General features: G+C 56.9%; 1 protein-coding gene across 1 annotated transcript in view; it reads left to right on the forward strand.

Annotated features, from left to right (window-relative positions):
* Nucleotides 1-22926, forward strand: part of LOC132417008 (protein VAC14 homolog) — a 98032-nt gene that overhangs the window by 41383 nt on the left and 33723 nt on the right. The window contains exons 13-14 of the mRNA XM_060000622.1: nt 8780-8936; nt 18479-18611. Coding sequence (XP_059856605.1) covers nt 8780-8936; nt 18479-18611 — 290 coding nt within the window. The remainder of the gene's footprint in view (nt 1-8779; nt 8937-18478; nt 18612-22926) is intronic.

Below are 22926 nucleotides of genomic sequence, written 5' to 3' on the forward strand. Positions count from 1 at the left end.
CGATGGCTGGCTTCAGCAGGAAGCCCTGGGAGTGGGAGAGAAGGGGTGGCGGGGGTGGGGGGGACTGGTCTCCAAGTTGTCTCACCCCAGGCTGGCCTTTCCCTCCTCTCCCCTCAAAGGGATGGAGGCTGGAAGGCTTTAGGCTGCCAGAACCCACGCTGTGCTGTCACTGTGGAACTTAATAAGCAGTAGGTGCTGGCCTTTGGCATGTATGGCACATTTCAAACTTCACTAGAAGCAGAAGAGAAGGAAGAAAGAGAAGAAAGCCATCTTGATTCCTAAGGGCATGCTTCAAAGTCAGGCAACAAACCAAGATATAATCCTTTTTTTTTTTTTTAAGTTGATTTTGCTTTACCAAGCCATACAAGGCTTTAATCTGCGTAGTTTGCTCAGTGGGAAAATAGGTCTAAGCCTAAGCAGTCCTTCTCCCCCACCCCCAAATCTAAGTGTTCTTTTTGGCAGTGCTTTCCTTGCTTGTTGCAGAAGGCAGGGCTGCAAGGCTGCGGGACCCGCCTCCCAAGAGTGCTGGGCATGGCCTGCTCTGACCCCGTTGCAGCGGAAAGCTTTTCTGAGAAAACCGCTCCCTCCTGGGCTGGGTTGCGCTGGGCCAGGCTGGAGCCTGGTCGCTGCTTCCTCCAGCCTAGGTTTGCTCTGTGTCCAGGGCAGGGGCTTCCAGCCCCAGTGCCGACTAGTGCCAGGTGCCATCACCTAGAGCTCCACAGTTTGACTGCTGCGGGGCCTGTGGAGATCCTTTGACCTTCCCTCAGCTCCTCCAGGGGACCCTTCCTGGGGACGGCAGCCTGTGTTCCTAGAGTCAGTTCTCTGGCTGATTCCACCAGCCGCAGAAGCCATTCTATAGGTGTCAGGAACTCAGGAGGCCTTGGCCTGCTGGGCTGTACCCATTGTGAAGGAAGGGGACAGGCTTCTGTGTGGAAGGAAGCAGAAGGCCCCAAGGCTTCCTGTGGACGCCTGGCCTCGGTGCCTCTTCATTTACTCTTAGCTCCACTTCCCAAGAGTAAGGAGTGGCCTGACCTTATCCAGCTCTCAGGCATGGCCCTGCAGCCCCACTGCTGTGGACAGAGGCAGCAGATGGCAGTGGCCCGCAGACCTCAGCCTCCAGGACCTTCAGCCTGAATTCACCTCTCCCACCAGCCCGAGTGCATCGCTTGGAAACAGTCTTGTGGCCTCCTCCTGGCTGGGACTGGAAAGGGCCCACCCTGGGGATTTCCTTCCCTCCTCGTGGGACTGGAAGGCTGAGCCAGTTGACATCTGGGGCCTAATCAGCTGACCAGTGGCCTAGCCAAACTTTGGAGAAAGCTTCTTAGAGATAAGTGGGTAGAGAGATGGGAGGCCTTTCCAGCCACCCCCTTGGCAGAAGCTGTCCAGAAGCATCCATCTTCCAGTTCCTGCCTGGCACTGCAGGTCAGCAAGAATCTATTCAGTATCTGCTGAGGGCTTCATCTGGGACTTCATGTTCAGGAGTCTTGGTAGGAGGAGAGGACGGGCCTGCAAGCCTAGGGAAAGCCTTGACCTTGCAAAGCTCTGGGTCTCCAGCTATTCCCAAGGTGGCGAAGGACCAACAGGAACGCGTCGCGGAGTGGGGAGGGGGCCTTCCGCCCCGAGCGGTTTTCCAGGGCTGGTCTGTGGACAAGGTGTTGGGACAGAGAGCGCCTGGATGGACCAAAAAGGGAAGGAGGGAGCAGTCACCATCCGGGAGACTGTCCTTGGCCTACTGGAATGCAGGGGGTGACAGCCTGCCGTGGCCCATCCAGACGATGACTCCCCTCCCACACTGAACTGTGCCCTTAGCTGCTGTCAGGTCACCTCCTAGAAGGAAGGCCTTTCTCAGGAGTCCCGTGGCTTCCTTACTTTGCTCCCCAAGCCACGGAGGGTGTGACACCCCTTCCCCCTCACCTCTGCCACCTTCCCCTCAGAGTTGCTTTGTCAAATGTTTTCCTTACCCAGTTGCCACCTACCCTTTCACTTCATCGATGGCCAGCTCACTCGGGGACCAGAGACCAGCTGATGTGCCTTCCCCACCCCCCCAGCCCGTTGCCATGGTGACGGCAGGCACTCCTCCTCCTGCAGAATATTGCTTTCTTGTAACCTTTTTCCCTCCCTCTCTTTCCCCCCTTCTTTCTCTCACACAGAAAGAAAGCACAAGTGTTTTATATTCATTCTGCGAAAAGCTGTGTAGTGCATACTAATTGGTGTGGCTTCCTCCTGCTTCTTTGAGCCTTTCCCGTCCTCAGAGCCAGGACCACAGGCCAGCGCAGGCATGGGCCCAGCCGGCCCGCTCTCTGGAAGGGGGACTGGCTCTGCGTTTCTAGAGGCCGAGCAGCGCGTTTATAGCTCTCGGCCTTTTGTCCAGGCCGTGAGCGTGATCAAGGCTGCTGAGATCACCCTGTCCTTCTCCCCGAGCTTCCTGTCCTCAAGCCAAGGGCTGCGAGGTCTCCAGGGGAGTAGAGCACTAACACCCTGGCTGGCGCAGAGACTCAAAGCCAGGTCCAGCTGGAGGGTGGCTCCTCTGTGGTCTCTGTTGCTCTGTCCCAGGCCCCCTGTTGGCGTTGCCCCCTGGAGCCTCTCCTCACTCCCCAGGCAGAGGCAGAGTCCCGGCCTAGGCCTGCGTCAGGGTTGTGGTTCCGTAGCCTCAAGTCCAGCACCTGGACTGAGTGGTTTTGCTGCTTGGCTGGGGGAGAGCCAGTGGCTGGACTTGATGGGCCTCGGAACCAGGAGCAGCTCCCCGCCAGCTCCCCACTCTGCTCTTCAGGCAATTCCTTGCCCTCCATTTTGATAGCCCCTCTCAAGCCCCTTGCTCTGGAGGCTGAAGGAGATGATGGTGTGTTCTCGGGCTCCCACTTAAAGGGGGCTCCCACTGTACGGGACAGGAAGGACGCTGTGTGTGCGCGCGTGTGTGTGTGTACAGCAGACAGTGGGGCTGTCTGTTGGCTCTAGCCCCCCGGGGACCAGAGACAGATCTTGAGGCGTGGCCGGGATCACTGAAGGAACCTGTAGACGACATTTCCAGCTTTAATTGTGCAATTGAAGTGTAATTTGCATTCATTTGCCATTTGGTGTTAAACTTTCTAAAATAAGAGAATTCAAAATGCGAAGTGAGAAATGAGAATTCAAAATGCAGCTTTGCTGGCTGTGCTCTCCAGTGGGGCAGGAGGAGGTGTACAGAGATGGGCGCTGCAGACTCTCTTTGGTGCAGAGATGAAATCTGAAGGCCTCGATGTGTGCGCCGCTGTTCCTGCCCAGTCCCTGATCCAGGGCCACTGACCAAGCTCGGCTGTGGCACCAAAAATCTCAGCACAGAAGTAGTACGTGAAGCATCTCCTGTAATCTTCACAACAACCTTGCAAGGACGAGTCCCCGTTGGCACATATGAGGAAACTGAGCCCCCCACATCACCTGCAAAACCAAGTTCAGACCTGCCTCTTTGCCTGGGTCCTAGTTCTTTTTTTTTTTTTTGCGGTACGCGGGCCTCCCACTCTTGTGGCCTCTGCTGTTGCGGAGCACAGGCTCCGGACGCGCAGGCTCAGTGGCCATGGCTCACGGGCCCAGCCGCTCCGCGGCATGTGAGATCTTCCCGGACCAGGGCACGAACCCGTGTCCCCTGCATCGGCAGGTGGACTCTCAACCACTGCGCCACCAGGGAAGCCCCAGGGTCCTAGTTCTTGGTGACCTGCTCCTGCCTGTGGCTTCTGCCTGATCTCTGCACCAGCCCCACACCCCACTCTGGAGCTGGGCCAAAGCCTAGTTTCCTGGAATGTGCCACAGGGTCTGGCCCTGTATCCGTGAAAGGCTTCTGCTAGTTAAGAGAACGCTTTGCGTGCCTTCCTCTAACCCCTGGTTCCCAGGCAAACTGGGGCTCAGGTACTTCCGAAGCCTCCCAGCCCCCCTCAGGCCGAGCTGCTGGCTCCCGTTGCACAGGCGCTGCCTTATCAGTGCGTCAGGACCGCCCGTCGTCTCCCCCAAGGTCACTCTGGTCCGAGGCAGGGCCCAGTTCAGCCTTGCAGCCTTGCATCTCCTCCAACCAGCACAGGCCCCGGCAGTAGATGCTGGGGGATGGGGGGAGGGTTGTTCACTGGTCCACTGGTGATGTTCACTGGTCCAGGGTCAGGTGGCTGAAGAGCAGGGTCAAGATTGGAAGTCAGGGGGACTCCCATGGTGGCGCAGTGGTTAAGAATCCGCCTGCCAATGCAGGGGACATGGGTTCGAGCCCTGGTCCAGGAAGATCCCACATGCCACGGAGCAGCTAAGCCCATGAGTCACAACTACTGAGCCTGCGCTCTAGAGCCCATGAACCACAGCTACCGAGCCCGTGAGCCACAACTACTGAAGCTCATGTGTCTAGAGCCCGTGCTCCGCAACAAGAGAAGCCACCACAATGAGAAGCCTGCGCACCGCAACGAAGAGTAACCCCCGCTTGCCACAACTAGAGAAAGCCCGCGCACAGCGACAGAGACTCAACGCAGCTGAAAATAAATAAATAAATAAATTTATTTGGAAAAAAAAAAGATTGGAAGTCAGGATTGTGACCACAAAGCCCTGTGTAGCTTATTGGTCTCCGGTTTGTGGACTAGAGCTGGGTTTGAAGTGGACCCCCTGGTGCCTTGAGCGGGTGCCTGTATGTGAGACTGAAGACAAGTGAGGGCATTACCTCCAGTTGGGAGCGAGGACAGCTGCCTCTTATGGCCCAGCCCTGGGGCCACTCACAGGGTGGGGACATCTCACGGGCCAGACCTCTCAGGCAGGGTGGTTCTTCCCAAGCATGTTTTCTGTTAGGGAAATAAGTACCTGCTGGACCTGGTGTGGGTCGTTGCAGCCCTCATGGGGGTCAACGTCTGGCCGAGCGCTGGCCTGGCCCCAGCTGCCTTGCAGTTTTTCTCGCTGACAGCATTCGACCACCAGGATTTGCTGCCCACCTGTGCAGCCAGACCTGAGAGGAGTAGCCTGTGGTTCAGAGGTGCAGTCGGCACGAGGGGTGCAGTGGGGCTGGCAGATGCCATGAGATGTAAAGAAACACAGGTTGCCCCCCAGCTCCCTCGGCTCCCCTGTGAGTCCGAGCCAAGTGTGAGATCACGGGGAGTGAGTACGGCCCCGCCAGCCCGAGCTGTGGGCAGAGCAAGAACCGACTGCTCTGCCAGTGCCCCTGGGCTGGGAGTTATGCTGCTGATCTGGGGCTTTGGCTTCTTTTTTTTTTTTTAAGATGAATTTCACATACCATAAATCTCAAACTTTTAAAGTATACTACACCCCAAAAAGAAACCTCTGTGCCCCTTAGCAGTCCCTCCCCCTGGCCCCTGGCAACCACAGCCTACTTTCTGTCTCTACAAATTTGTCTCTTCCGAATGTTTCATATAAATGTATTATATGGGACCTCTTGCAACTGGCTTCTTTCACGTAGCACATGTTTTCAAGGTTCGTTCTTGTTGTAGAAGGTATCAGAACTTTGTTCCTTTTCATTGCCAAGTAGTAGTCCATGGCATGGATATGCCACGTTCTGTTTATCCATTTATCAGTTGATGTACGTTTGGGTTTGTGGTATTGTATATATATATAGTAAGAAATATATATTTGATCTTCCTCGTTTCTGGCACAGAGGTTCTAAAACTGTTGTAATTTCCTAACTGAAGAGAGCAGTAAAGATGTCTTTCATCATCCAGTTCCAGGAAGAGGAGAGGGGCTGAGATTGAATCAATCACCAAATGCCAACGATTTAATCAGTTGTGCCTATGTACTGAAGCCCCCATAAAATCCCACAAGGACGGGGTTTGGAGAGCCTCCAGGTCGGATATTCAGGGAGAGTGTCACCCCTGGAGAGGGCATGAAAGCTCTGCTCCTTTCCCCATACTTTGCCCTGTGCATCTCTTCCATCTGGCTGTTCCTGAGTTGTATCATTTACAATAAACCACTGGCCTAATGAGAAGAATGTTTTCTGAGTTCCGTGAGCTGCTCTAACAAATTAAAGCCAAGGAGGGGGTTCTGGGAACCTTTGATCCATAGCCGGGCAGTCAGAAGCACAGGTGACAACAGCCTGGACTTAGGATTGACATCTGAAGAGAGCCTTCTGGGGGGCAGTCTTGTAACACTCTGCCCCCAACGTGTGGGTTCTGACGCTGTCTCCAGATTAGACAGTGGCAGAATCAGGTTGCATTGTGGGATACCCAGCTGGTGTCAGAAAATTGCCTGGTGGTGTGAGATAAAGACATACATCAGAATTGGTGTCAGAATCTTAGGGCTGTCTCCACTTTCTAGCTATGATGAGCAGTGATGCCGTGAGCTTTCCTGTGGAAGTTTTGTGTGAACATGTCATCAGCCCCCTTGGGTAAAACACTAGGAACCCATAGCTCTGTTTAGCTGTTTGAGGCACAGTTGGCTTGCTGCTCCCTGGATGGATGGGCCAGGTGGAGGGGCTGCTCCATGGTGCGGCGCTGCACCATTGCTGCTTTGCTGCCTGTTCCCCTATCCACCTCCTCCCTCTGTGTCCTCTTTCTGCCATTGCTGCAGTAGGCAGCCTTCTGGGGGCCTCCCTTGATGAAGCAGAGGCCTGGACCTCTCTGCTTCCAGGCCTAGACCCACCCAGGCCCTGGGCTCTTGGCCTGGGCATAGGGGCCACCCTTGCTCCTGCCATCTGTCTGGGTTCTTAGCAGCCACGACTTTCAGCCAGCACGGATCCATTCCCTGTAGGCCCAGCAGTCAGAATGTTCTGAAATCACGTACACAGATGCACAGGGCAGGCTAGTGTGGGTCTGCCCGCCAGGCCGTGGCAAGGGCAGGTGTGACTCATCTGCAGCCCCAGCACCCAGCACAGCGCAGGGCTCAGGCAGTGCTGAGAGTCAGCAGAGAGACGAAGGAAAGGACGAGGTTGGACAGATGGGAGGTGGCGTTTGTGTGCATGAGTTCCATGTCCAACATGGATGGGACCGGGGTGCGGCAGGGTAGGAAGCAAAGCAACAGGTTCTCGGGGAAACTGCATGCCAACCACACCATGCTGCTGGGAGAGGTGGATGGGCCAGAGCTGACAGAGAGGACACCAGGAGGAGAAGTGACAAGGGGGGCAGGGTAGGAAGAGGTACTGGCATGTTACTCGCATTGAGACAAGAATCGCCTTCAAGCTATGGAGAGAGGATAGTAGCATTATCTTTTATTTTTTTAGATAAAATTTGCCCATTTAAAATATACAGTTTGGGCTTCCCTGGTGGCACAGTGGTTAAGAATCCGCCTGCCAACGTAGGGGACATGGGTTCGAGCCCTGGTCCGGGAAGATCCCACATGCTGCGGAGCAACTAAGTCCGTATGCCACAACTACTGAGCCTGCTCTCTAGAGCCCGCGAGCCACAACTACTGAGCCCGCGTGCCACAACTACTGAAGCCCACGCGCCACAACTACTGAAGCCCGTGCGCCTAGAGCCTGTGCTCTGCAGCAAGAGAAGCCACATGATGAGAAGCCTGTGCGCCGCAACGAAGAGTAGCCCCCGCTTACCACAGCTAGAGAAAGCCTGGGCGCAGCAACAAAGACACAACACAGCCAAAAATAAATGAAATATCCAATTCAGTGGGTTTTGTTATATATACAAGGTTCTGCAACCATCACCACTGTCTAACTCCAAAATATTTTCATCATCGTACAAACAGCCTGGGAGTAGCCTTATTTTGACTATAGTCACCACGTTCCATGGCTGGCCTGTCGAGCCACACACAGCCCACCCACCGGGGCCCCATCCGCCGGTGCTCTGCGTCACTTCCACTGGTTCAGGACTGAAGCCCTTGGTTGCCGTGGTAGTTCTTGGCCTGGGCTCAGGCACAGTCATCCATCTATCGGATGGTGCCTGTTGGGCATCCACTGGGTGCTAGAGATAGTCTTGCGGGTACACCTGTGCTAGGACAGGCACAGTCCCTCTTCAGAGCACAGAGGTGAGTGGGGAGCAGAAAAGGGTGGGCAGCCCTGCCTGCAGTGTGGCAAGGGCTCTGCTGGAGGAGCTGGGACAGGTGAGTTACCGAGTTGCGCACACACACACACATGCACACGCACACACACACACACAAACAGGGTGCCCTACCCCCACCCTGGTGAGGCACCACCCTGCTTGCCGTTGATGCCAGGTGAGGAGCTGGAGGAGATGGGTGCTGTGCAAGGGGAGACAGCCCCTAAAGGTACAAGGGCTTTTTGGGTTGTGGGGTCTCCCCTGGGGACCTCTCACATCTTCGTATGAATGTTGCAGAGGTAGCCGAGAACTGAACCTTGTGTCTAGAAGTTGGAAACTTCTCCGTCCTGGAGACCAGAATTACACCCCAAATGTGGCAGGTGGCCTGGGGTCACCTCTGTAGAAGGATCTGCCCTGTGGCCTGGTGGTGGGCTGGGCCGTGGCCGGCACCCCCAGGAGTGTGGCCTGGAGGGCACTGTTGGACCCTTGCACAGGTCGACATCGAGGCCTGGCCAGCCCCAGAGCCCTGGGGCACACACCGCACAGACTGCACCCTGGGGACCATTTAAAATATACAAGAGGAGTGGTCATGGGAGAGCTGACTCCCGGGCCTTGACTCCGGCTTCCTTCCTGCACTTGCCCCCGTCCACTGCCTGTCTGTGCTCTCCTCGGTCCATGTCCTTTGCAGAACACTCCGAGTACTGTTAGAGCCACAGTCTTGGCAGCTCTCACCAGCCCCGTCGCCCTCTGCAGACCCCTTCCCACCCCCTGGAGGGAGCTCTCCGTCTCCAACCACAGCTCAGCACGGAGGTCCTTGTCCCTCATCCTCTGCTTTTCTCCCCCAGGTTATTCTGAAGGATCTGGAGGTATTGGCAGAAATTGCTTCCTCCCCCGCAGGCCAGATGGATGACCCAGGCCCCCTCGATGGCCCTGACCTCCGGGTCAGCCACTCAGAGCTCCAGGTGCCCACCCCTGGCAGAGCTGGCCTACTGAAGACTCCTGGTGAGTCCTTCCTGGAGGGTTGCAGCCTCGGGGACCCTGGGAATGGCAGTGCTCAGTCTTGTCCTGGACCGGCTGGCCTTTGGGCTGTCCCTCTTTCCGCACCCTCCTACCTCACACTACAGCAGCCCTCCATCCCCGTAAGAGACCTTCACAGCCCTTTTTCCTCATCTCCCTGCAAGTCTCGGGCTTTTGGGCCTTTGGCTAAATATAAAACCATCCGGGTCAGCTGACTGTCTCTTTCCCTGGGGTGGCGTCTCCCAGTCAGGAATCAAGGGGCTTCGGAGTCTTGGGTGTCACAGGTGGAAGACTAGGCAGCCGCTCCCTTCCTCATCGAGAAGCTAAAAATAACATGGCAGGCAGCCCAGGCCGGAGAGCAGATAATTCAGACAGGATGTTCCCGGGCAGTCCTTCAACGTAAAGGTGGCCGTGGCGCTCCTGGAGCTCAACCCTCAGCGTCCTTCCAGACAGCAGGTGGCTCTTCTCCCTGGGCCTGTGTGACTCCCAGGTCCTCCCTCCCAGGCAGACGCCTCTTCCCTCCAGTGACACAATCCTGGAAAATGCCCAGGGATGCGACTTGGAAGGAAAGTACCCAGCGAATCTTGGGCATTTGCCTGGGGTGTCTCTTTGTCCCCTGAGCAGCTCTTGACATCCAGATACAAGGTCCTAGACCTCCTTTGATGCAGAAGCCAAGAGTCAAATAGATCTGGGGCCTTTCAGTGGCAGCATCCCTCCTGCAGCCCCACCATACTGGTCCCAGAAGGCATCCCGGTACTCGGCCCTGAGGACACCTGCTTGGTGGAATTGGAGGTGACCCCAGGGCTGCCATTCAATCACAGAAGGCCCATGCATTAAAGACATCTGCCTGATGACACTTGAATTGAAGCCCCTGCAGTGGGGTGTCACACAGGACCCCAGGCTTCAGGCTACCGCCACTGTGCACACTCTTGGGCCTGCAGCTGGTCCCAAGTTTCCAGCTGTTTCTGACCAAAGCAAGGAAGGAGTAAGGGGCTCTAGCAGCAGCCCAGCTTCCTTCTCTCATTTCACAGGACACGGTGGTTTCCCTGCCTGTGAGCCGTTTCCTCTGGGCAGTCAGAGGCCACGGCCGGGAGGCTCCCACGTCCTGACCAGGAGACCCCTAGGGAGGAGATTCCTACCCTTTGTCCCACAGCTCAGGAGTCCATTCTCCATCCTGTGTCCCCATGTCAGCACTTGGGCGTCAGCCTGACGTCTCCGGATGGGAGGCAGGAGTGCCAGAGGTTGAGTGTGAGGCCAAGCCTCGCCGCAGGGGTGGGACAAAAGGGGGAAGAGCAGCAGCTGAGGGAGGGGTTCCCACCAGTGCAGCCAGGCCCCCAGATCTCCCTGCCCAGTAAGCAGTTAGCACACATCCTCAGAGGGAGAAGCTGAGGCAGCATAGCCTCGGGCAGGGGACACCTTGTTCTCCCGGGACTGTCTGTGATCTGTCCCTCCATCTGTAAGGTATCTTTTCTCTTCCTCCCGGGCACAGAGAAGCCGATGACTGTGAAACGCTTACTGGCTAGTGGAGATGGGCCAGAAAACAGCCATGAACAGCTCGGGTCTGTGTTGGAGAGGGCCTGGTCCAGGGAGTTCCGGCAGCAAGCCCTCCACTGCTGGGGAGCAGGGGCTGAAAGGGACTTGGAGGGCAAAGAGGTTGAACCCCAGCTCCTGGCCCTGTCAAGACAGGTGGGCTGCTAGGGAGGCCAAGGTGGTGAAGACTTGCCCCAGCTCACAAGGCTGTCAGACCGGCTCACATCAGCCAGGGCCTCACCCCGAATTCATAGAAAACAGCCGAGTATGCCAGATGGGAAGAAATTCCATCCTGGAAAGAGCACCAAGGAAGGGCCTGAAGCTAGTAATGCTTCCCTACTTCAAGGATACACAGTGCCATGGGCCCCGAGCTCTTAGCCCGAGACCTATGTGTGCCCTGCAGGGAGTGTGGGAACCACACATGCGTGCTGTCCATAGTTGACCCCAGATCTGTCCGACGGGTCCATGGTTTTAAAAGGTCAAGCTCAAGGCGGTAATAGAAGAGCATGGGAAGCCAGAGCTGTACCCTGTCCCCTCTCCCGCCTCAGCCACCTTGGGGAGGGCACACGCCAGGCCCCAAAGGCCCCAGAGCTGTTAGGATGGTAGGGGTGCTTGTGTGAGTCAGAAAGCACGCAGGAAGTGCGCGCTCATTCCCTGCGGCCGCTCTTTCTCCCATCGCTTCTCAGGCGTGCGAGGGGTTTGTTCTGTCCGCTTCTGTCTGGCTCTGCACAGAGGCTGCGAGGCCAGCCCCTCTTCCTGTTCGGTCACTGCCTTCCTCTGCTCTCCGGGGCACAGCTCTGAGAACTTGTGGAGTGCAGAGCTGTGTCCCTTTAAGGTCGTTTGCCACCTTACCGCCACCCCACCCTCCCGTCCCTGTAAAGGCACTTTGGAAAGCCAGGGAGGCTGGGAGCCAAGCAAAGAGGAAACCGGTGGTGTTTGTAGGGAGCTAAGTGGCCCTGCCTTCCTGTCGGGTCTGTAAACTCGGAGGGTGCAGATTGAACGCAGCAGGAGCGGTAGGGAAGCCAGCCCATTACACGCCTGGATAGTTGCTGTGCTGGCCTAAAAGCGCCACAGGAGTGGTCCCCAGGGCCACAGGCAGAGTTGTCCACAGGGGATTTTGCTCTCGCCTGGCCTAGCATGAACATCTCTGGCTCCAGCACAGAGCGGCAGGGGCAGAGGTGGTGGTCTCCCTCCCCCCACCACCCCACCCCGGCCTGCCCCTCTTCACTCCTGACCTTGGCAGAGCCCCGGGGCTGGGGAGAGGGCCACCTCTGGGGCAGTCAAGAGGGGAGCTGCCTGGGTGGGCGGCCCTGAGGGAAGCCTGTGGAAGGCTCCCTGTCTCCCTAACTTGTGTTTTGGTGATATGACACGAAAACAACCGGTTGGGTCCCCTGTGACTTGGCAACTTTTGTGCCTTCTCTGTGTGGCTCCACATGGCTGGGGCCCTGCCAGGCTCTGGGGAGAGGGGGTGGTGAGCCCCCTGGAGCAGGCCTGCAGTGGGCAGGCCCAGCAGGAGCAGGCAGGCTCTGGGCTGAGTCCGTCATTGGAGACGGGGCTGGACATCCTGCTGCACGAGGGGCAGGCCCCTGGGCCCCGCACCACAGCAGTGTGGCGATCTGGGACCAAAAGTCACCCCAGGACTGACGTTTGCCCCCAAAACCCAGTCTTCATGACCTTCCCTTCTGGCCACGGGGCCCATTCTTGGGATAAAGCAGCTCTTGTCAATGTGCCCTGCAGGGCTCGCTGGTCCCAGCTCTAAACACACGGGCAAAAATGAACGTTCTGATTCAGTTTCGTTGCTTATAGCCCGGCCTGGCGTGACCAAGTGCAGAAATAAATTCTAGAAGAAACCTGGGAAGCCACCCCTGGTAGTTTTGCCAATAGTAGCGGTGACTGTGATATGCTGAGCTCTCGTTTAGGACTGGGCACCGTTCTAAACTCTTCTCACGTCAGCTCGCTGAACCCTCCCCGTGGATCAGCCCTTGACCCTTATGCCATCTCTGAGGAGGGCACTGTCATTCCCACCTGGGCTGGGGGATCATGGCAGCGGTGGTGCTGGCCCGGGAGCCTGGCCTGAGAGCCTGCTCTCTTCACCTTCACACTCAGAAGACGGCAACACACGTGAACCCCACCCTGTCCAGCAGTGGTGGTGGAATCGGTGGTCCAGCTTCCTCCTCTGTGTGCTGGGCTGTGGCCTCAGCCTGGCAGTTTTGGGGGGTATCCCTCCTCTTCACAGCGACTTCAGGGACCCCATTCCACCCTTAAGCCCCTCAGCACCTCATTTCCTGCCCTTCTGCTGCCTCCCCCCGGCCTGCCCTCTACTTCCTCCGGCCACACCAGACCGTTTCCCAGCCCACACACCCTTTTCGGGCGGCGTAAAAGCACTCGGGTGCTGGGGCAGCTCTGCGCTGCCTGTCCTGTGACCTTGGGCAAGTGTCCTGCCTCGGTGCCACCTCTCCTTCCTGTGTAGATCGGGTGATGGGCCCCTGGGGGGCTTTGTGAGCGCTTGCATGGAAGGGGGTAAGGTAAATGCCCTGTATGTGTAAAGTGCTGCCTTTGCTTCCATCCTTCTGTTACAAGAGCTTACGCGTGCTCCAGGCCAGCTCAGATGGCTTCTCTTCCATACAGCTTTCTAGGATATCCCAGGCCAGACTCCTTTCTCACACTTTGTTCCTTCCACCAGTCACACTGTGGGGTTCGCATCTGTTTCCCCCCTGGCCGTGACCTCTTAGACCCCCTGAAAGTGCAGGTTATGCCAGCTTCAGCATCGCCTGGAGCTCATCAGAAATGCAGACGCTGAGGCCCACCCCGGAGTCAGAATCACATTCTATCAGGATTGCTGGGTGACTTGTGTGCTCCTCAGTTTGAGAAGCACCAGCTCATACCGCAGGGGCCTGCTATACTCACCTCTGAACCCCCAGCGTCAGGCGCCCAGTAAGGGTCAGCACCCCTCTTTCAGAGTTTCTTAAATTGACAGAAGGAGCGGGTACCAGGACCGATCACCCAGTCCCCATTGTCGGGTCTGAAGCTCCCCTAGCACATCTGCCCAGGCCTTCACTTGTCCCCAGATGGAGAACCTGGCCCCCTTCAACCCAGGCCCCTTCCTGGTCTCTCCAGCGCCCCCTTGGCCCCAGCCCCTGCTCTCCCAGCAGGGGCAGCGCGGCCCCTCTCCACCGCCACATCAGCTGGAAGGTCCTCCCAGGCCCTGCCCTGGCCCATCAGCTTATCTCTTGCTCCGAACCAGGCAACTGGAAAGCCTCCTGGATTTGGGTGACTGCCCAGGGCAGAGGACTCCCCGGCTTTTCCACAGAAAAGAAAGTTTCTGCCCTTTGGATTGGGTCCCGAGGTTGCCGTTGCTGCAACATCTCAACCACCCTTTTGTCCACACAGCCATAGGGTTTGGGCCCTCTACTCAGTGGACTCCACACCCCCTGAGACGCTGCTTCCTGAGTGGCCGGGGCCTCCCTGTCTCCCAGCCCCTGTTCTGTGTGTAGGCTCTCCCTTCCCTGCTCGTCCCCCTCGGTTCCATACCAGCCTCCCAGTCACGCAGCCCGCTCCTCGGAGCACTTCCTGTGCCAGGCATGGCGTCACACTCCTAACCCCCGCGAGGTTCACAGATAGCTACCGGCCCAGAGAAGGTGTCACATCCTCGGGAGTGCCCTGCCAGTCAGCCACAGGACCTGCATCTGCGCCGGGTCCCCGGCCCTTCCCCCTCCTCTCAGGGCAGCGGAGCCAGATGCCCACTGGAGGTGCAGGCCAGGCACACGGCCCCAGCCCTCGGGGGAGGTAGCTGGGAGGGCTGGGAGCGGAGCGGGGACCCTGCTGGGCCCAGGCTGGGCGCCTGGTGTTTTTGCATCTGGTTTTGTTGAACTGTAACTCGCGTTGTGTATTGAGGCCAGAGCTATTTTTATCCTGACATGTGAGGCTCCTTCACGTCATAGCCGCAAAGCTCAATCCAAAACATCCCAGGGAAGGCTGTTTGTAAGACGTTCTGCAGATTCTCATGTCGCCACATCAGGTTTCACTTAGTAACATCTGCAGGGCTGGCTCCCTGGCCGCCCACGCCCCAGCCTGGTTTTGTATACAGGGTGCTCCCAGCAGTATCTGTTGGCCCCTCGGCCAGCCGGTGGTCACGTGAACGTCCTGCCAGAGCCCACTCCTCTAAACCAGAAATGCCAGGCAGGCGGCACTGGGACTGGTCCTCGGCAGGAGTAGGGAATGGAAATCCCGCTCTTCTCAGCCCCTCAAAGGGCGCCTCCCTCCTGAGACCCGTGTCCAGGTTGCTCCCAGCCCTCTCCTCACTTCCCCACCTCCTGGGGCCCCGGCCAGAACAGCTCCCCGACCGTCCACGGCGGGCCTGGAAAACCGTGCTATCAGCAGTGTCTCCTGAGTCGAAGCCTCCCAGCCCTGTCGTCCCAGCAGATCCTCATGTTGGAGGGCGGGCCCTGACTCCGGGCGCCGGGCCCCTCTCTGGGTCTGCCCTGTCCTAATGGGCCGGCAGCATGTAGCCCCGGGCCCCTCCCGAGGGAGAGCTGAGCTGAGTAGGCTTTTATGGGCTGCTGAGAAAGGAGGCCGATTCCCAGCCGAGCTTGTCAAGCACGCAGACGAGCGAGAGGCAGAGGCGGCCGGTGGAGGCGCTGTGAGCTCCCCATGGGGAGGAGCAGGCTGCGGTTGGGCAGAAATTAGTTCAGTTGAGAGAGGCCTGTCATTCCCTGTAGTAACACCCCTGGAGCGGGTTTGTTCTCTCTGCACCCCATCTCCTCCTCCCGTGCCTGCAACCTTGCCTGGAAACATCTCACAGGTTCCACCTCAAGCCAGCTGGGCCAGAAGGGCTGGTGAGTCAGAAAAGTGGCCGGTGGGGCCAGTGGGAAACAGGCTGGGAAGGACCGAATAGGCCCTCACCCTGTCCGTGGTGAGCACTGAGATGCGCCCCATCCTTGCCCGGCCCACCTGGCCAGTGTTGCCCTTCCCCCCGAGCTTCCCAAGGCTCCCCACCCTCTCCTGCAGAGGCTTCTCTCAAGGGCAGTGGCCCTGACCAGAGCCCATTCTGGTGGGTGGGAGCCTGAAGGGCCACCGGCCTCAGGCAGCTCCCCCGAAGCTCCCACCCTCCTAGTCTCAGCCTCAGGAAGGCGCCCGGCACCCACTTCGGTTGCACCCGGCCTGCTGCTCCTCGTAGTGCTTGAGCGGAGCAGCGGAAGCTTTCTCAGTAACCACCGCACTGTGAGAATGGGAGGCACTCGACGTGGCTTCTCCCAGATGTGGCTCTGCCCCCTCCTGCCTCCTAAGGGCCTCAGCTCCAGGGGCCACCATGTGGGCCTGGACGTAGAGAGTGGATTGTGGGGCCCAGAGCGGTCTGTGGCTGAGGAGAGCGGCGACATGTGCGGAGCAGCCCCAGGCCTTCTCTTCTGCCGGTCTGTCAGCTGAGGGGTGGCCAGATCTCCCTCCCTGAATGTGGGGGGTGGGGGAGGGGTCCCAGGCGATCCCCTCTCCTCACAGCCTCCCTGCCCCGCAGCAGAGGACTGTGAACTCGTCCCAGATCTGACATTCCAGACTATCCCCAGCCCTCAGTCGTCCAGTCCGAGACTCGGAGAACGGGAACCATTTGCTTCATGCAGTGCTCTGGGTTATGGCACGTTTGCCAGGGATAGCAGCCCCGGTTTACCGAGGTCAGACTATTTAGGAAGCCCCAGGCCAGGTACGTTACATGTTTGTCTCGTTCAATGAGGGCTCTCATTGCCCCCACTTTGCAGATGAGAAAACTGAGACTTAGAGAGGGTAAGAGACTTGCAATTCTGGAGTTGCACAGCTAGTAAGCGGTTGAGTGGAGGTCTGATCTGAACCCAGGTCTGATGGACTCCCAAGCCAAGCTCTAAACACCATGTTTGATGCTTCCCACTGCCTCTGTAGGGACAGAACCACCCAGCACCTCTCCCCAGTGCCTGCCCAAGACACCCAGTCCCTGGAGACTGGAGACTGTGGCCCCAGGTGGGGAGGATTTTGTTTTGGTCAGTCCCCATTTTGGTCCCTTTGTCCTTTGGAACCTAAGCCTGGAAAAGGGGTGGGACAGAGGTGTACGTACAGAAGCTAGAAGGGGACAGGGACATAAGGAGTCATCATGAACAAGCACCCAAGAGAATGCTGCAGGCAGCTGGGCTCCAGTCCACACACACCTCCACTGGGGGGCGTGGGGGGAGCCTCTGCCCTCCGGCCAGGCCACCATGGGGGCGGCAGAATACATATCCTCAAGTGTGGGGAGGGGGACAAGGGGCTGAGAGGCAGCCAGGCTGCCTCAGCAGCTGTATCTGCAGCCACCTCTTTGGAGATCAGCCCCAGCTGGGCCTGGGGTAACTCCATCTGTGAGAATGTGACACTTGATTCTGCAAACAGCCCCTCTGGGCAGGGAGCAGAGACTGTTTGCCATTCCAGAGTCACTCAGGACTGCTTGGGCCAGGCTCTTCTGGACAGGGACCCAGAACAACACACTGCAAACAACAAGAAATTCAATGAGGCCTGTCCTTGAACTGGCTTCTCGCCCCGTGCACGGTTCACAGGAGCTGTAAAAGAGGTTCAGGAGACAGGACAGTATTTTGAAGGTGTGGCTCCTGGTAAGGAATCCTCATAGAGTAATTCACAGCCAGGAAAAACAAAACAGGAAGCACCTTTTCCAGTTCCCAGCCACTTCCCCGTAAGGACCACACGAGGATGTAAGGAAGACTGAGTTCAGCAAAACGACAGAACTCCTGGGACAAGGTTTTACTGCTGCTTCCTGGCATCTGATGAAGTCAGCCTGTAGGGGCTCCTCTGTAAGGCTCACTTGTAGTGCTCTGGGCGACGCTTCCACACGTTCCTGTTTTATGCTCTAGGCTGATGCTTCTGGGAGCTGATGCTCCTTGCACAGCCAAGCTTGATTCCCAGAGACCCCCCACGCTGCCTGTTTCACTAAATCGTACCCTTTAAAAGGGTGAACTTTATGGTATATGAATTATATCTAAGTTAAGCTGTTATTTTTTTTAAAAAATCAGATGTCCTGTTAATGCCTCAGGCAGATGGAATGAGGAGTCCTAGCATCACTGACAGCTCTTTCCAGCAGTGCTGTTGAGGTCATCATGTGTTAGAAAGGAAAGACGGGGGGAGATCCCAAGGGGCGTATGAACAGACACTACGTTGGGATCACCCCGGCATTGTGTCAGCCCCGCCCTCGTCCCCTCCGCGCTGGAGGCCTTACACAGGGGACCATGTGCAGGGCTGGGGCTGGGACGGGGTTGCAGGGACAGTGTGGTGACGGCTGTATCTGGCTTTCAGTGTATGTTCAGCTGGTACACATAAGAGGGAGACCTCGAGTGTGCTTCTGGTTGTAAAGCCAGCTCAGGGTCTTCAAAGTACTACTCTAAAAGAGCGTCTTTGCCTGAAGATGAGGAAGAATCTCTGATTTCAAAACATTGGGTGCAGATGGAAACGCTCGGTCACATTCTGTCGGTGTGTGCTGTCTTCACCCTGGTGGCTGTGTGCATAATTGACTTATTCTTAAGCAGCGGCGGGAAGGGAGTATGGCTTCTGCCTCGCAGGCTTCATGGACCATTGAGGTTGTGTGTCTGCCTTCTCTCTTTCCTCTCTTTGACTTGCCATTTGCTCTTAACCAGTCAAACAAAGCCCAAGTGTATTTTATTTATTAGGATAATGAGTAAAAAAAAAATTTTTTTTTCCAAAAATTTCTGGCACCTAGCAGCAGGTCTCACACGTAGGAGATATTCACTAAGTGATGGAGGGTCAGCTGGAGGGGTGGACAGGGAAGTGGGTGCTTTTTGCAGTAAGCGGAGTTGTATCAGCTTGCGCACACTTGTTTGGTCCTGGCTTTTTTGCTGCCATCGTGGCCCTTGATTGAAGGTGTTCCCTCATCCTGTTACACAGAGACTCTTCCCCCACCTTTTTGGCGTTGATAATTGTTTATATTCTGTGGACGCGTAGAATAAATCCCGTCTCTGTCCCTTTCTCTATAGGTACCAAAGGCTTGGAGTGTTCTCCTTCGACTCCGACCATGAACTCCTACTTTTACAAGTTCATGATCAACCTTCTCAAGAGGTTCAGCAGCGAACGGAAGCTTCTGGAGGTCAGAGGCGGCTTCATCATCAGGTTAGCCTCCGCGTACCTTCTGTGGTCCCACAGCCTCGGCTTTTCATTCTCCTACCATACAAGGGGTCAGGGCAACCATTTTTGCTTCCACTCCTCTCTCCTCCTTTTCCTGACCTTTGAGCTCTTAAAAGAAACAAAGAAGGTTCCCCCTTCACACCAGGTTGCTGGTGCTACTGACATGGGTTAGGTTGATGTCACCATTTTTTGAACAAATGAATTCGTTTTTCACTTGTTGAGACAGCTTTCCTTGAGGCTAAGTATCCTCTCATTGAACACTCTTGTGGGAGTCTTCAGGGAGAAAAGGAGGTGAGCCAGACAGAACATGAACCTGACTGCGCTGGGTGCCCAGCTGTCAGCACACCGTTTGGCCACAGCTGGGTGGCAGCAGTGGCTCTGGCGGAGCCAGGTTCTTGTGCTGTGTGAGCCCAGCCCCGGACAGTCCCAGGGCACCAGCCCCAGTCCCTGGAGGCCTGCAGAACTGTCACCGCCAGCAGTGTGGCCAGGTCTGGCCCTTTGCCTCTTGCTTGGCTCCAAGGAGCAGGGTCACCAGGAGAGTAACCTTAGGCCAACAGAAACCTAGAGGGGACACAGATTTCTCCAGGCTCCCCAGAAAGCCAGGCAGAGGAGTTTCCCAGAATACTCTGAGTGACCCTAGATACTCTACAGCAGTGGTTCTTGGCCCTGACTGCACGTTAGGTCACCAAGGAGGCTTGAAAAAGAAGGTGATGGCTGGGCTCCACCCTGACCAGTGAAATCAGGACCTCTGGGGCGACGGAGGTTAGTAAAGCCATCCAGGGTGCTCAGGGAGCAGACTAATGTCCCAGGAGTTGGGGGGCTCCTGATCAGGGCCATCTGGGGGTCGGGGAGTTGAAGGAGAATTCCAGGGGGAGGGTCCACCCTGCACAGAAGCTTCAAGGCAGGAAGGAGGTTGGAGAGTTCATTTTGCTGTAAACCAGAAGGCGAGGGGAGAGGGGCTCAGCCGTGTGAGCTGGACTAAGGACTGGGGCCCTTACCAAGAGGTCAGCGGCAAGCCGCTGAATGGGCTTGAGCAGGGGAATGGTGTGACCGGTTTGCTGCTTTTTATATATATATATAAATTTATTTATTAATTTCTATTTTTGGCTGCGTTGGGTCTTCATTGCGGTGCGCGGGCTTCTCATTGCAGTGGCCTCTCTTGCTGCAGAGCACGGCCTCTAGGCACGCGGGCTTCAGTAGTTGTGGCTCGCAGGCTCTAGAGTGCAGCCTCAGTAGTGGTGGTGCATGGGCTTAGTTGCTCCGCGGCATGTGCGATCTTCCTGGACCAGGGCTTGAACCCTTGTCCCCTGCATCGGCAGGCGGATTCTCAACCACTGCGCCACCAGGGAAGCCCCAGATTGCTGTTTTTACAGATTACTGTGCTGCTGGGAGAGAATGGGTGGATGTGTGGGAGACCGGCTGGGAGGCTGTTGTCCAAGGTGGCAGCTTGGTAGGGGGATGGGAAGAAGCAGTGCAGTGCGATGCAAGAGTTAGTAAGAAGTGTGTTGATTGGTGATGAATTGCATGAGGGAGGGAGGGAGGAGAGAGGGAGTTGGGGGGGACGGCCAAGACTGTGGTGTGAGCAGCAGGGTAGATAGTGGTAGCTGTCCCTGAGGTGAGATCCCCGGAAGAGTAGCAGGGAGGGAGGGGTTTCAAATAGCTTTGGGAACGTCAAAGGAGAGACATTGAAGACATCGCTATGTCTGCCTCTCAAAGGAGGGATCTAGGCTCACGATACAAATCTGGAGGTTGACGGCAGTCATTCATTCATTCACTCTCTTATCCATTCATTCAACAGATATTTACTGAACACTGTGCGGGGTTCCATTCTAGATAATTCTACCTTGTGGATTTCATTCCTAGGGACTAAGAATGGTTGGTGGTCAGAGCGAAGAAAGGCTGCCCGGAGCCGGGCCCTTCAGAGTTCCAGTGTGTAATAGTTGGGTCTGGAGAAGCCGGGAGAGGAGGCTGAGAAGAAGGGCCCAAGAGGTAGAAAGAAGCAGAGGAAAGAGGCGGATGGCGGGAGACAGCAAGGGGAGAAGAGGCCGGAAGAGGGCCGGCTGGAAGGCGTTGGGGAGTCTGCTGAGCGTGGGGCGAGCTGAAGGAATGGGGGACAAGGAAATGGGGGGAGCAGGCCCAGGGCTTGCCTGTGTGGCGCCGGTGGGTGGAGGAGCCACAGGGCCCCAGCTCCGGGCAGAGGGTGGCATTGAGGCCTCCCTGGGGAACAGGCCAAAGGGTAGAGTCTCAGAAGGGGGCAGGCCTGCCTGGTCAGAAGGACAAACGGCAGGACCACACGTCCCTGCCCATCAGGAGGAAGGGGCTTCTGATGGTCTAGACCACCCACAGGCGTCCCGGTGGTGGGGGGGTGGTGTCACCACCCTCTGCCCTCCTGAGCTCTCGCAGAGTGGGGTTTTTCAGCATCGGCACTGTTGGCATTGGTAATTCTTCGTGGCAGCGGCTGTCCCGTGCGCTGTAGGGTGTGGAGCAGCGTCTCCAGCCTCGACCCGCTGGATGCCAGTGGCACTGTCACCCACCCAACTGGGACAATCAAAAATGTCTCCAGACAGTGCCAAAGGTCCCCTGGGGGGCAGAATCGTCCCGGGTGACGACCACGGTTACAGAGCGACAGAAATGGATTCTTACCGTCACTTGCCAAAAGAGGAAGGTTTCCATGGTTTTTTTTTTCACATCAAGTTGGACGGTTGGGGCTTGAAGAGACCCCCTACCAGGAAAATGACGGACTCTTCCCACACGAGTGGCAGTTAGCTTCATGCGGCTTTCGAAATTGTAGAGGTGTCAGCTCTTTTGATGAGCCCTCCTTGCCTGGAAGACTTTCAGGAAACCAGTGGAGAGAAAGGCCTTTGAAAATGGAATTTGTAGCTAGTTTCCTCTCTGGAGAACTGCGCTGTAATGGGTTTTTCCATCCTCTGTCAGCCTCACGTGCCCTGTCAGGGGCCTGGGGAGAGGATGCTCGGGGAGTCGGGACTATCCCCAGACAGCACCAGGCAGAAGTGCGGGCAGCGTGGGCGCACATGGGTGTGTGTGAGTGTGCGCGGGTGCTCTCCCCACCCGCTAGGGCCGAGGCTCCGTGGAGCTGGTGCCACGTTCCCGTTCACAGCCTCTAGGACAGTGAGGCTTCGCTTGCTTTGCAGTGTCTCCCAGGCATCCTAGGCTGATGAGAATCCTCATTTTGCAGGAGGGAAATGAGAGGAAGCCGCGTGCCTGCCTGGCTCAGTTGGAGCTGGGCTGCAGACCGCTGCACTCTGCTAATTTCGCAGCTGCCCCTCTGTCCCTTCTGTGAGAGAGTGTCGAGCCAGGTGCCTTGAGGAGCCCTGCACGGCCTGCAGACCAGGACCACCTGGCGCCCAGCTCCTCAGAGGGTCCTCCCTCCTCATCCTTCTGGGGCTCAGTATCCAGCATGGCAGTCACTCGCTGTTCCAGGGCTCACACTCCCCGTGCACCACACTGGGGCCTCAGTGGGCATGGCACCTGGCCTCCAGGGCACGCGTCACTCCCACCCCGCACGGCCACAGAGGTCTCCTAGCCCTGGGCAAAGAACCCGGTGGGCTGGACAGAAGGAACCTGTGACTGGGCCCCTCACCTTTGTTGTCCCTCCTAGCCCTTCGCTTCATTTGTCCAGCCTGCCGTTCCCCCTGAAGCAGCACCAGCCCCTGTCATTTCGAGCTACAGCTTCCTCTGGGCCACACCAGCTCTGTGGGGCGGCTACCTGCTAAGCCAGTGTGCCACGCCACCCAGTCAGGGTTCTCAGGGTGAGCACAGCCCAGTATCCGACGTGGAGGAGGCCTTGAAGACGTGTGCCTTTCTCCTTCCCGTGGCCAGACGGGCCGAGGCCCTTCAGCAGAGGTTCACTGGGGCCCAGCCCTCGGAGTGTCAGCCTGCCCACCTGCCTTTCGTTTCATTTCCTTGTTTTCTGCTGGTGGCTTTAAAGAGGAGCCTAATAGTGATACATGCAGGCTGAGAAGAAGCCACAGGCCTGATAAGAAACACAGTAAATGAAAAACTTTAAAAAAAAAAAAGAGAGAGAGAGTGAGAAGCAGGGACTTCCCTGGCGGTCCAGTGGTTAAGACTCCATGCTTCCACTGCAGGGGTCATGGGTTTAATCCCTGGTCGGGGAACTAAGCTCCCTCATGCCGTGCGGCGCAGCCAAAAGAATTTAGAAAAGAAAAAAAAAACACAGTAAATGATTCTTAACCCCCTTCTTCTGGTGTTAAGCCAGCTATGATTTGCTCCTCTCAACCCCCAAGACTGAGCAGAGAAAGGAAAGAGATTCTTCTGGCAA

Source organism: Delphinus delphis, chromosome 20 (genome assembly GCF_949987515.2).
Source record: "Delphinus delphis chromosome 20, mDelDel1.2, whole genome shotgun sequence".
Taxonomy (NCBI): domain Eukaryota; kingdom Metazoa; phylum Chordata; class Mammalia; order Artiodactyla; family Delphinidae; genus Delphinus; species Delphinus delphis.